Below are 12,623 nucleotides of genomic sequence, written 5' to 3'. Positions count from 1 at the left end.
TATGTACGTATTTGGTTATTTACAATGAAATGATTGACTTGTGCTAAAAATGGTACAAGCTATTTCAGGGAATGCAGTTTTGAACACAGGGGTGAGTGAATGGTTTGATCTGTTCACCTCGAGTTTGCAGTGGTGCGGTCAAGGCGACTGTTGAAAAGTGAGGGTTGGTGTACAAATGTGTCACTGTGAGCTAGAGTATGAGATACAATTCTGCCAGTGTTTTTCTGATATAGTTTTAATGACAATGCATTGTTTTTTGTGAAAACCATGTCGTGATTCAGACTGCAGTTGGATTTTGGTAACCCATTAAAATGTTCACAATAAGACCTGATATAATATTTTGTGCAAATGATTGAAACAATTATCTGAACCACTGTACATTAGCTTTCATGACCGATATGGGAAACTTGAAATGTTCTGACAATTTTTATACTCTAGGGACAAATGTCAGAGTAATTTTCTCACTGAGGTATAGACACTGACACATATCTTAGTCACATATGTAAGAAAATGTTTATAAACTAGTTTTGTATGGCTGTGATAATACAGCAATATTCCTGTTTTGTTGAAGGAATATGTCCTAGCAATCTACAGGTCTCTTTGAGTCCAATTCTGATGCATGACAATAAGCGATACATCAGCAGCATTTTTCAGATAACATGTATCTAGACACACATGAAATGTGTAGCACCATATAAAACTGTCATTCATGACTAAATTGATCATGATGCTTCCCAAATTTTCACTCTAAAAAAGATGTGTAACAAATCTCTGAGAGTTTATCACAAAAACATGAAAACTGAAAGAGTAGAATAGGTCGACTTTGGAGTTCAAAAGGTCAAGTAAAGAGCAACTAGAAGTTAAATGTTTAATTAAGAGGATAGAGCAGTTGTTGAACTTTCCATAGACCTTAAAAACGGAAGGACAGGCAACTAGCTATTTCTTTCATGTAATCCTGGTTATAATCCGTGAAAAACTTGAACACTCATTAACATAAACAAACGTAACTGTTTATCTCTCGTATCGCAAGCTCACGGAAATTCCCGTGATTTGAGAGGCTTGTCAGACGCGAGATTATGTTAATCACTACAACATTGCGATCAGCGCATGCTCAAGCTTTCGCGTCTCTTTCAAAGTGTCGTGTTGTAAACAACAATAGCCGATTGAGTCGGAGACGCGTGAATTTAGTCCTAGTTTTACAAATGTACGTATGACTTCTCCCAAAAATACTAGTTCAAACCACGAAATAAGACACGTAGAAACGTACATTAGCACTGTCATGCATTATTATTACAACAGAGAAACATGAGACGGCAAGAAAAATTACTCAGAGGAAACGCACAAAATGTCGTGTTGTAAACAACAATGGCCGATTGAGTCGGTGACGCGTGAATTTAGTCCTAGTTTTACAAATGTACGTATGACTTCCTCCTAAAAAATACTAGTTCAAACCACGAAATAAGACACGTAGAAACGTACGTTAGCACTGTCATGCATTATTATTACAACAGAGAAACATGAGACGGTACGAAAAATTACTCAGAGGAAACGCACAAAATGTCGTGTTGTAAACAACAATGGCCGATTGAGTCGGTGACGCGTGAATTTAGTCCTAGTTTTACAAATGTACGTATGACTTCCTCCTAAAAAAATACTAGTTCAAACCACGAAATAAGACACGTAGAAACGTACGTTAGCACTGTCATGCATTATTATTACAACAGAGAAACATGAGACGGTACGAAAAATTACTCAGAGGAAACGCACAAAATGTCGTGTTGTAAACAACAATGGCCGACTGAGTCGGAGACGCGTGAATAGTCCTAGTTTTACAAATGTACGCATGACTTCCTCCAAAAAATACTAGTTCAATCCACGAAATAAGACACGTAGAAACGTACATTAGCACTGTCATGCATTATTAAGAGGGTAAAAAAATTACTTAGTTGAAACGCACAAAAAGATCGACCATCAACAGCAATCATGGTGGCCGATCGAGCTGGAGATGCCAGCACGTGAATTTGGTACAAATTTGGTGAATTTGGTACAAGTTTTACAATGTAAACATGATTTGCCCCGCAAAATACTAGTCAGTTGACGAAATACCTAACGTTGAAACGTTTACTATCATTGACATGCATTATCATTACAGCAGAGAAATATGACAGGGTATGAAATTTTCAGTTGAAACATGAAGTCGCTTCGTAAACAACAATGGCCGATCGGGCTGAAGACGCACGAGTTTTTAAAAATACTACAGTGCCGAAGTGCAAGAAGTACATAATGAAGTAAAAGAAAGTTTACAGCATTACATTGAATCAGAAATAAACGGAAGAGTTATCAGGGGTGTACAATGATTAGATTGCAAAATTAACTTTGCCGACTCGATCATGAATTGACGGGAATTACAAAAAACAACAACAATAAATATACCTAATAGTGACTCATCTGTCGAAAATGGTAGCAAAATTGTCTGTAAAAATCAAAGGGTAATACAATGCTTGAAAACAACGTGAACTAGACCCCGGAACAGAACGCGACTTGACTCGACAGCACAGGTATAGCGTCTTCTGTGTAGCTCCAGTGCTGCCAAGACGTCACTGTGTCATCACGTGACGTGTTTTGCGTTTACATAACTGCGCAGAGGATTATAACCCAGATCGTACGGGTAAACACGCAAGTTTCTTTGTCTTTTCTGGCAGTTGCCTGTCCTTCCGTTTTAAGGTCTATGAACTTTCTGACTAGTAATTTTTAAAAAAGAATACAAAATAAGCTCTTGCTGTTTGCCTAGATATCATTGCACATAACATAAAAGTAAAGCACTCAAATACATCCTTTGTGTAAAAAGGGAACAAAATAGGTTCTTAGTTGTTTAAATTATAATTTTTACAGGTTAATAATAATGAACAAACTTTACACATCAATAAAATTATTGCAGCTAATAAACCGACTGATTGATCTCTGTGCAGTTCTGTAACTTGCATGGAAAAACACTGGAATTCATTCCTTTGAGGCTGCTACCAATGTGTACTACCATGCTACTGGAAAGTCAACAGAACTGTACAGTGGAATCAGACAGTACAGAAAAAAATATGCGATCCTTTCAAAAAGACAAAGCAAATCTGCAAATATGTCACATCTCGCTACAAAAATCAGCATGAACACTATCACCATGATCATGTCAGTCACAACTACACATCAAAATATTGTTCTTGTTCTAAAAAAACATAGAATTCCTCTCAAAATATTGGAAGACCAATATAATTGTTCTGTATTTCAGTATCAAGCAATTACACATTTAGAAATATGAATCAAATAAAAAATACATGATGATTAAAATCATCTGATTATAGACTATCACCTGAGAATTGTCTTCATACTACAGATTAAATGAAAACGGAGGAATACTGATAATTTATGAAAACACTAAAAAAATTTTGAGGGACAACGACAAAAAAACTTCACTTAGTGCACCTTATTTTTTTCACAAAACATATTTTTGATCATTCACTCACTAGACACAGATAAAACAAACTGTTCCAAAAGACTACCCTACAGGTTTATCTCTTCAATTTTTTTATTATTTTTTTTAAAAGCTGTACACTTATGTTCTTTTTTTCAATCTTCACAGAGATTGAATAATATTGCACTAACACTGGAAGTTGATTGCATTACTGTTTGTTTATTTATTTTCAGTGGATAATTTCACTACAATAAATCAGCGCTATAGATTCTTGAACCTCGCAGCAAATCCCATTCGACTTCTCTCTCCGGCCCATGACTTCGACTTCATCCGGAAGTGTTTGTAGGCGTTGGCATGGTCCTTGTCCAACATCTGCATGTATGTCTGTGGTTCACAGAGGTCCTGCAAAGTTGACACACAGATAAATCCAAGTCAATTCAAGAGTTGACTGCATTCAGCAACGTGCATCGGAAATCTAACCCTATCAAGTGCACTATCAATGGATTCATTTGTCAGAGACACATAGGTTTTAGAAAGTTCAGTTTTAACAGCTCTAACCATAGCGCCATTGCTTTTGCTAATTTCTTGTTTCTGATTGACAACTAGCCATAATGGTTGAAAAGTAAGAGGTCTGGTATTCTTGGTCTCCTAGTCCTTACCTTACAGCTTTGAAAGAACGCCTTGTAACCTCCCTCCAACAGATACAACTCTGGATAATGCAAGGCAGGGTAGTTGTCTTTGTTCAGATCACGGTCTTTGTTTCTGAGAAACCTATTGAGATTTGGTGCCCTTTCTGATGAGAATTCACAATGGAAGACAATAATGTGTTTCTTTTTTGATTTGCTCAGGCTTCTTAGCTTTTCCTTGCCCAGGAATTCTTCCAAGATTTCACCCTTGGTGTAAATATTTTTGGCACCCTAGAAATAAGAAATTTATTTGTTATAAAAAATTACACTTGATAAGTTTGTTACAGACAAGGTAATCATACTTTCTGTTATTATTTTAGAAATCTATAAACTAAAAATGCTATTGTTAAAATAATTGACAATTGAACTTGATATGAAGTGAGCACAGAAAAATGAATAAAATTTCTCACAAATCTGTCATTTTGTAATTCCAAATCACATGAACACAATTGCAACTAAAATATACTCAGCATAAGTATAACATGCCGTTCTGTTCCTATTCCCAACAATATGTTAGGAAACAAAGTATACATACTACATAGGATTAATACAAACTTTGAAATACATTAACTACAATTATTGATACATGCAAAAACATGATCATTTACATATCAAACTATGAGACAGAAAAACAAACAGGTGGTGTGTACTAGTAGGCTGGTCATATTGTTATAGCGTACAAAGTGGGTAAAGTATGGCTGTACTTACCATAATATGACCACCCTTGTGTTCATAGGGATATCTACAGTCAACTATTGTGTATTCTACAGAGTCAAATTCATTGTTCAGTAATCTTCTCATGGTGGCTGGAGATATTGACTTCAAATCCTGATGTTTGCCCTTCACTAAGGGTAAAGCAAAGGACTGGAAGAAAAGAAATATAAATTATTTGTAAAATTTTATGATTTCTATTTATATAAATTTTTCAATTTATTGCGAGCCATGCTCCTTTATGGTACGATCTTGAGATAAAAGGGTTACTATGTTCACAGTGACCTTTGTTTGGTTGTGATGAAGATTATTTTTACATACACGTCTAGTTTTGACACAAAAAGGATAAAAAATTACCGGTAAACTCTTGAAATTTATTTACATGTTGTGGGACAACATAGCTTATCATAGACCGTGTATACCATACAGGGAAACTCAAGGGTCATTGATCTACCCAAGTGAAGTTCATGTGAAGTTTATGTTAGAATTATATACTATCTTTGAGCTGTTACATACATATAGTCAATCAGAGTCATCAACCCATTATTCTGATAAATTCTATCACTAATGAATTGTGAATCCCCTTGGAAAGGATACATATATATCTTTGCAATGTTTGCTATTCTATTGATTTTCTGCAGCCAGACTTTCAAGAAGATATATAATTTATAGGTCTAGCAAAATGATAACCTGTTTCATGTCTGTGTTATGTTAGACAATTCTACCATTTGTTGAAGTTAAATATTAATTAGCCATGTACAGCAGTTTTATCATCTGATAAAATAATCATATCATTGTTGATTTGATGTGTCAGAACATGATTCTAGGCTGTACTTGCAAATTCCAAGGTCATCTGATTTGTGTGTGAAAGAATGAAGAAAGTCTTTCAAAAGTTTTACATGTAAATAAAACCCTTTGAAAATCCACACAAATGTGCATTTTCATACACAGTGACCTATTGAATATTTCTTTCACAATACAGGATCTGAGGAAAAAAGAAATAAAATTCTCAGCTTCTTACCTCACTAAAATCACCAATCAAATTTTCTTGATCACCACCGACCATTAACGCCCTATCAATGTGGTCTGTTGCAATGACAGATTTGGATCGGAACAAACCTGGCCTGCCAACCTGTTAACAAAATAAACAGAAGTGAGTCAACTCACTAAAAGGTACAAAACTTTGCATAGACTGGCACAGACAACTTGAACCAATCCATATTTACAGCGCACACATCCGAATAAAATATGCATATCAAAAATTAAGTTAAAGTTTTCAATTTCATGGCGAAATTTCCTGAAGGGTAAACCAAAGCATAGACATTGTTTCACAGGTAACATGAGTTTGTGTAAGAAATTGTATTAAACCCACCAATGGTGACCATGATGGGACACATCACAACTTCTACTCACAAAGGACACATTGTCAGGCTTTGAAGAAATTCACCTGTATATTTTTGTACCTGTGAAATAAGAAATTTGGATTCAAAATGTACCTTCAGATACTGGGTGATTGCAAATGTTGTAAGAATCAAATGAGAAATGTTTACCTTTGATGTTTGTGAAGATAAACACAGAGGACTTGCGACAGAACACCTTCTTTTACTCTTTATTGGACTACTTGAATCACAGGGCCTGTCTGGCCTCTTTAAAAAGTAACTTTTATCCACATTTTTGGAGTCATTTCCCGGTACGCTTGGAGATCTGAAGAGTCCTCTCTTAGTACGTGTTCCTGCCGATGGCGTATCATCATATTTGGGCTCTGATGTTTGTTTGACTTGAGATTGTGAGAATTCCGCATATTTGTCTGTGAAACTGAAGTCAAAATTTGATGGGACCATAAGAAGTTCTGAGGGCCCATCGGTGCTGTCTTGTCCTGCATTCGATGGTCCAATGGGGGAAAATCCTTTGTGTAAGAGTGTTCCACTAAGCAAGCCAGACATATCTGGAATGTTTCTGCTTTTATTCTGTGTGTTCAAAAAGAAAGACAGATAGTGTTTTTAAGAGTGTGAATGTTTAGAGTATAATTCTGAATGTTTTTCAGGCTTCATCACTCTTGCTTTCACAAAACTACAAAGTTCATATGAAACTATGACTCCACAATTCCTTGAACCATAAATACTTGTTTAACTTTTTCTCGTACACACACAGTGACTGATCAACTAGTGATGTACACAGGTGGATAAAAAACTGCTTGTGGGTCAAACTGACCTCCTGAATGTCATTGTCGTCATCAATCAGTTCTAAGAAACCATCGTCATCTTCTTCTTCAGTACTTGTCAACTTTGACCTGGACAAATATACTGGACTGTCTTGATTGAGCTGAAAATAAGGAAAAAAATATAATTTAACGATTTTTGAACAATTTTTCCTGTTCAAAAATAAGTCTGAAGTAATATTAAATATGGGAAACAAAGGCCTGCGTGTTGGAAAATTTTTGTGATATTTGTCTTGCTATCTGACAGAAAAATGAAAACATTAGATCTCAGAAAACAGGGAATACCAATGTGATAGACAACATATCTAAAACTTTGTAGCAACAACTTATTTTAAGTGCCCACCGCTAGATTGCCAATTTTTCACATTTGAATCTGTTTCATATGTCGGTTTTTATATTGCTTTTTTCAGTGTATCTGTGTAATCCGTGGATTACAGCATTGAAATATTTTTGTGTTCTTTGTACTGAAAAAACTATTCTCTTTACAATATTACAAGAACAAGGTTTTGAGTGTAATTTATACTATGTCAAAATTATATCTTACCAAACATGCTGGGGCTGAAATTGGCCTCTTCTTTGGCGGCGTGTATCCTGAACTGGTAAAATTACCATTTCCCAATGGCCTTCTTGGTGGAAGTGGCGCAACAAAGTTGAAATCGTCATTTTTAGATTTTGGTAGGGCTGTGCTTTCCTGAAGAAGGAGACAAAAAGATTTCAATGTCAGTCATGACACTACATGTCAATCTGATTATCATCAATTGTCAACAGAATACAAAAAGTATAAACCATGATCTCTGTAGGTATGGTGCCAATCTTTCTTTATACTAAAGAATTTAAATTAATTTAGCCTTCAGTGGCATTGCTTGCAGTATTTTTTTTTCAACGTTGGCATTAAAGCAAAAATAACATATGTACATTGTCTTTCCATATGATAATCTGAAAACTGTATTTAATTACATTTTCAATGCTATGTTAACCAAAAGTAACTTTGAGTTTTGAACTTATTTCAACCGAACAGCTTTGTTCAGAAATGAACATCTATGGGAGATGGAAATACATATAGAGGTAGCAAAGATATATTGTCATTTGGATTGCCTGGGATAGGAACAAAATTAAGGGTACTTATTTCTTTGTTCCTTTACCTGAGTAATATTTTCTTTGTCTTGAGTTTCACCAATGAAAAAAGTTGCTTGCACATTGACTACAGGGTGCGGGGCTTCAGGACTTTGTTTCCCTGAGTAATCTGTTTCTAATCTGTTGATCTCACTTTTAGGAAGTGAGTGTATTTTGGACAGTCTGTGTAACCGTGCAGGCACTGAGTTATTTCTCCTGAATGTTGATGGTCTCCTGAAACCCAAGAGAGAAGTTGGAAAAAGCTGTAAAAATAGCTGAAGACATTAAAGTATAGTTCAATTTTCCCCCAACCAAAGTCCCTTCACAAAACAGTATAGTAGAGGTACTGTGCCACAACACAGTATCAAGATATCACAAATGATGGAATGTTCACCAATCCCTTTATAGCAAGATCACAAAATCTTTGAATAAACTTGCAAACTATTCCATAAACTTCCCTACTCAAAAAAACAGTCTGAACATTGATTTTGTGTAAACATAAAAAAAACCTGGTAACATTTGCTGTTGGAGAATTTTATCGATCAGTCCAGTCGATCTGTATCACAATGACACAAAGCAGCAGCCTTGGATTAGCCAGGGCTCTGGCCTTCACATATGCAAATTGAATCGATGAATGAGCACAAAGAAGGTCACCAGGGTACACTCAAGGAACAAGATGGCTGCCATAACTTGAAGTTAGTCAAAGCATCATGTTTCAGTTCACTCATTACGACTGATGCAAACATGTGAACTGAAAACGGAAGATTTGTCTTGTGCTAAAAAAAGTTTGAACTCTGAAACTCTACATTTTTTACATCACTTTTATCAGTCTCTCCCTTCTAGAAAGAAAAGACTTTTCTTTTCCATGCACAAAAAAAAAAAAAAAAAGAAATATTATCACATTTTCAAAATTTGACTGGTTTGAGTAATGTAATCTTACCTGATTATTAGCTTCTTTCTGTCTTTGATATTTGAAAAGTTTTCGCCGTCGTTGGAGGTTTCACTGTCTGAGTATGTGCCACTGCTGCTACTACCATTACTGTTTTCATTGTGTTCACTTTCACAGACATTGTCTCTTTGTGGTTGGTGGATTGCAGTAAATGTAAACGGTTGTCCAAACCTGGTCAAGCGTAATTATTAAAAAAAATTGTCAGTACATTAATCATATTTTATGAGTGAAATTCCTTTCCCCTGAATTTCAAGACAACCAATGGAGTCAAGAAAAGTAACAAATTTTATCATTTTGGGAAATATGTAAGATTTTTAGTTATAGAAATGATTAATTCATTCATGAAGAAGAGGCACAAATAAATTTTGTTTAAAAAACTGAAGCAATAGAAAGAATTGCTAGACTTACAGAGGTGACGGCGATTCAAGAGGGCTTGGAGAATCCAGACAGCAACCTATCGAGGAACAAAGAAAACCACTCCAGTCAGCTGCCAGAACAACAAAGACTTGACAACATTGATTTTTTTTAAAGTAAAAAAACTTCATTGCTTCGAAAATATCTTGCCACATGCCCTCAAAGGCCTCATTCTGAAATTTCTGTAAATTTATTCAGCTAAAACCTTACTTTTGAAATGCAATTCACATGCAAAGAATTGGTGATTTGTCCAATTTTAATGCAAACACAATTTTATAAATCAAATTTAATAAAAAATTAATGTTCTCAGACATACTGACAACATTGACAGGGCTTAAGTTGCACTTAATCCCATCTAATGAAAAGATGGCTTAAAATTTTATGAGAAGCTGTGCTTGCGATCAGCCTGGTTGAACATTTGTAACATTGAAAAGATAAATTGAAAAAAGGAAGGTATACACTAGTGGGCACGGGCCACTTTTAAATTTGCCGGGTCCTTTATGGAAATGATTTACATGAGAAAAAACCCACACTTCCGGAACTGGTACACCCCATTAAAAATGTATACTGGCAGCCAGCAGGTTGGGAGTGCTTTGTGGGCTGTGCTTTTGTAAAATTTGAATTACCACCATTCAAGGCTGTACCATAGGGACTCTGAGTTTTGGCATAATGTGCTTGAACTTTGACCAGGCTTTGTCCCGGCTGTTCGCATTGATGTTCTGAAAACATCTGGCACACTTATCCACTAAACACTTTACACTGATCTTCATATTTTCTTTTTGTCTAATACAAGCTTGCTTTCCTTAAAACAAAGCATTGTCATTAGTAATTCTGGTGGCACACGCCACTGATTAAATTCTTTTGTTTTAATCCTGGCTCCTTTGTACAGTTCTGAATTATAGAATCAACATTAGAAAAAATTAGCATTTAAATACTCTACTGTCTGGATAGAAGACATTGATTCTTTACCAATTTGTATCAAATGGTACATTTTTGAAACAGATGGTGTAATTAAAGAAGGAACAGAATGTCTATTTTTCTTGTGAACTTTTACTTTCTTTGTGTTCTTCTTATATAAATAATATACAGTTTTGTTTTTGCAAACAGATATGTTGCGAACAAAATCATAACCCTGTTAGTGGATTGATAGCTTTGTTTTACAAGACTTGTTTCTGTACACTTGCCTGCATCGGAGCTCAACGATGATGGTCTATCTGGCGTGGGTGTTCCTGTATTGCTGAGGGACAATCGTCGTTTTGGTGTTGCTCCGAAGCTATGGAGAGAAAGAAAAACATACATATTGGATGTGATTTACATTTTGATGTGAAAATAACATCAATTAATATTTTTTAAATTTTTTTAATGGCCAAATAAGATATGGTTTAACCCCAAATACCCATGACAGCTGGCCACACATATTAAACAAACAAATTTAAGGGCGTGCAAGGCTGTGGTACTTGAATCAACCTATCACGACTTTGCTCTTATCTCTTTTCCATGCCCTCAGAGTATCAGACCAAAAGCCAAAACCATTAAAGACGTATAAGTTTGATTAGTACCATGATCTAACTTAATTGTCTTATGTCAAGGCACTTAATTTGAAATATGGCTTTAAAATCATTGAAAAATTTAAATCAATAGATTTATTGTAAAGGTCTCCTTTGATAATTTGGGATCAAGTGTTAATGATATTTACCAAGAGTTTAAAGCTTTATGTGTTCTGCTACACAAATACAATAATGCAATTACCAGCAACTAATAATTACTTACATTAAAGAAATAAAATAATCGATTATGAAAATATACAATTTTCGTGAGTTGAGATGTATAAGTTAATGTGAATAGTGAAAATTTTATAAATATTTGGGAATGTGATCGAAGTTGGAATCTTACAATTGTAATACTGTAATAGCCATCAGAGTTGGTTGTGATTCTTTAAAGATGCATTGATGATTTAACAATAATTGAATCAGATATACTGTAATAATTCCTGAGATGCAAACCTAGCGAGGTTAAAATAAAAAAAAATGGCGATAACTTTCTTCATACCTTGTGCTCAAGCCACTCAAATTCATTGCTAAATCTGTCATTGGTGATAAAACTGTTGTGCCCACAAATGCTGAAGGTGAAAACATTTCATGTCCGCCCAACAGGGGCAAGCCAAGACTGTTCCTTCTTGTCGATTCTGCAGTCATTTTCGAATTTGACTCGCCCTTTTTCTGTAGAAGTGAAAATTGTGTTTGAGGTGACGCGACGCGATCCTAATGGGCTCTCTGGACTGGTTCCAAGATCAAGCTGACCCGCCTCTCACAGTCACCAAATCGAAACCTTGGTTACGTATAGAAATTGCACTTTTCCAAAGCGGTACCATAAGTTCTACCAGCACAGTATTCAAATCGTTGATCTTACTTGCTTTAGTAAAACATCATCTTCGTAGAAACAGTGAAGCTGAGCAATTTTAACCGGGCTATCTTGGTAACGAACGATATTTGTAATTCGATCGTCTAAATCCTCTGCAGTAGTAGTATGGTGTGGTATGCAGAGGTGGGTCCGCCAGAATCTGCTTTGTCGACTTAGGTTACGGCGAATAGTGACAGCTGTACCAAACGACAGACACTGAAAATTTAAAGACAGCTACGTAAATGTATAAGAAGTTAAACTGTCGACTGATCAAGCTGCAACACTCTTGATTGGGAAGGAAACGTCCGATATAGACAGCGTGGAGATCTGTGAGTGCCGCCTCTGACGATCAGCTGCCAGGAGATTTCAAGAGAACCGCCTTTGGTTGACGTTTGAAAAACAACATCGCGACAGCCAATGAGAAACCAGGGACGAATGCAAGACGGCTGGATACCGGATAGAGCAATCCATTGAGATGCGCCGGGGGTAGCCGACGGTTGTGATCTACGTGTACATGGACACATGTTTCATATTTTGCCTGACAGAGGAGTAGTAAAACTTTTACTTTATATTTTAAAGTCTAGGTAGATTTACCCACTGAATTTATAATTGACAGAAAAGCAGGGTTTCACTAAGTTCGTTGATTGCTGTAACTAACTAAAAATAGTA

General features: G+C 35.7%; 1 protein-coding gene across 1 annotated transcript; it reads right to left on the bottom strand.

The window, feature by feature from the left end:
• Positions 1-2,810: 2,810 nt before the first annotated feature.
• On the bottom strand, positions 2,811-12,372 carry LOC139120531 (M-phase inducer phosphatase-like). The gene is made up of 12 exons (XM_070685002.1): positions 11,604-12,372; positions 10,739-10,827; positions 9,549-9,594; positions 9,132-9,311; positions 8,221-8,425; positions 7,623-7,769; positions 7,072-7,182; positions 6,411-6,827; positions 5,882-5,992; positions 4,858-5,013; positions 4,123-4,380; positions 2,811-3,865 (listed from the first exon to the last, which is right to left on the bottom strand). Exons 1-12 carry the CDS (start codon positions 11,747-11,749, stop codon positions 3,725-3,727), a joined length of 2,007 nt encoding a protein of 668 aa, XP_070541103.1. The 5' UTR covers positions 11,750-12,372; the 3' UTR covers positions 2,811-3,724.
• Positions 12,373-12,623: the final 251 nt, after the last annotated feature.

The sequence above is a fragment of the Ptychodera flava genome, chromosome 20, assembly GCF_041260155.1.
Source record: "Ptychodera flava strain L36383 chromosome 20, AS_Pfla_20210202, whole genome shotgun sequence".
Taxonomy (NCBI): Eukaryota; Metazoa; Hemichordata; class Enteropneusta; family Ptychoderidae; genus Ptychodera; species Ptychodera flava.
Note: the sequence above shows the minus strand (reverse complement) of the source record. Positions and strands in the feature narration are given on the sequence as shown.

Coding starts and splice junctions, on each gene's coding strand:
- LOC139120531 (XM_070685002.1), bottom strand. CDS start 11,749: ATGACTGCAGAATCGACAAGAAGGAACAGTCTTGGCTTGCCCCTGTTG. Junction 10,828..11,603: donor TTGAGTGGCTTGAGCACAAG/GTATGAAGAAAG, acceptor TTCTCTCCATAG/CTTCGGAGCAACACCAAAAC. Junction 9,595..10,738: donor ATCGTTGAGCTCCGATGCAG/GCAAGTGTACAG, acceptor GTTCCTCGATAG/GTTGCTGTCTGGATTCTCCA.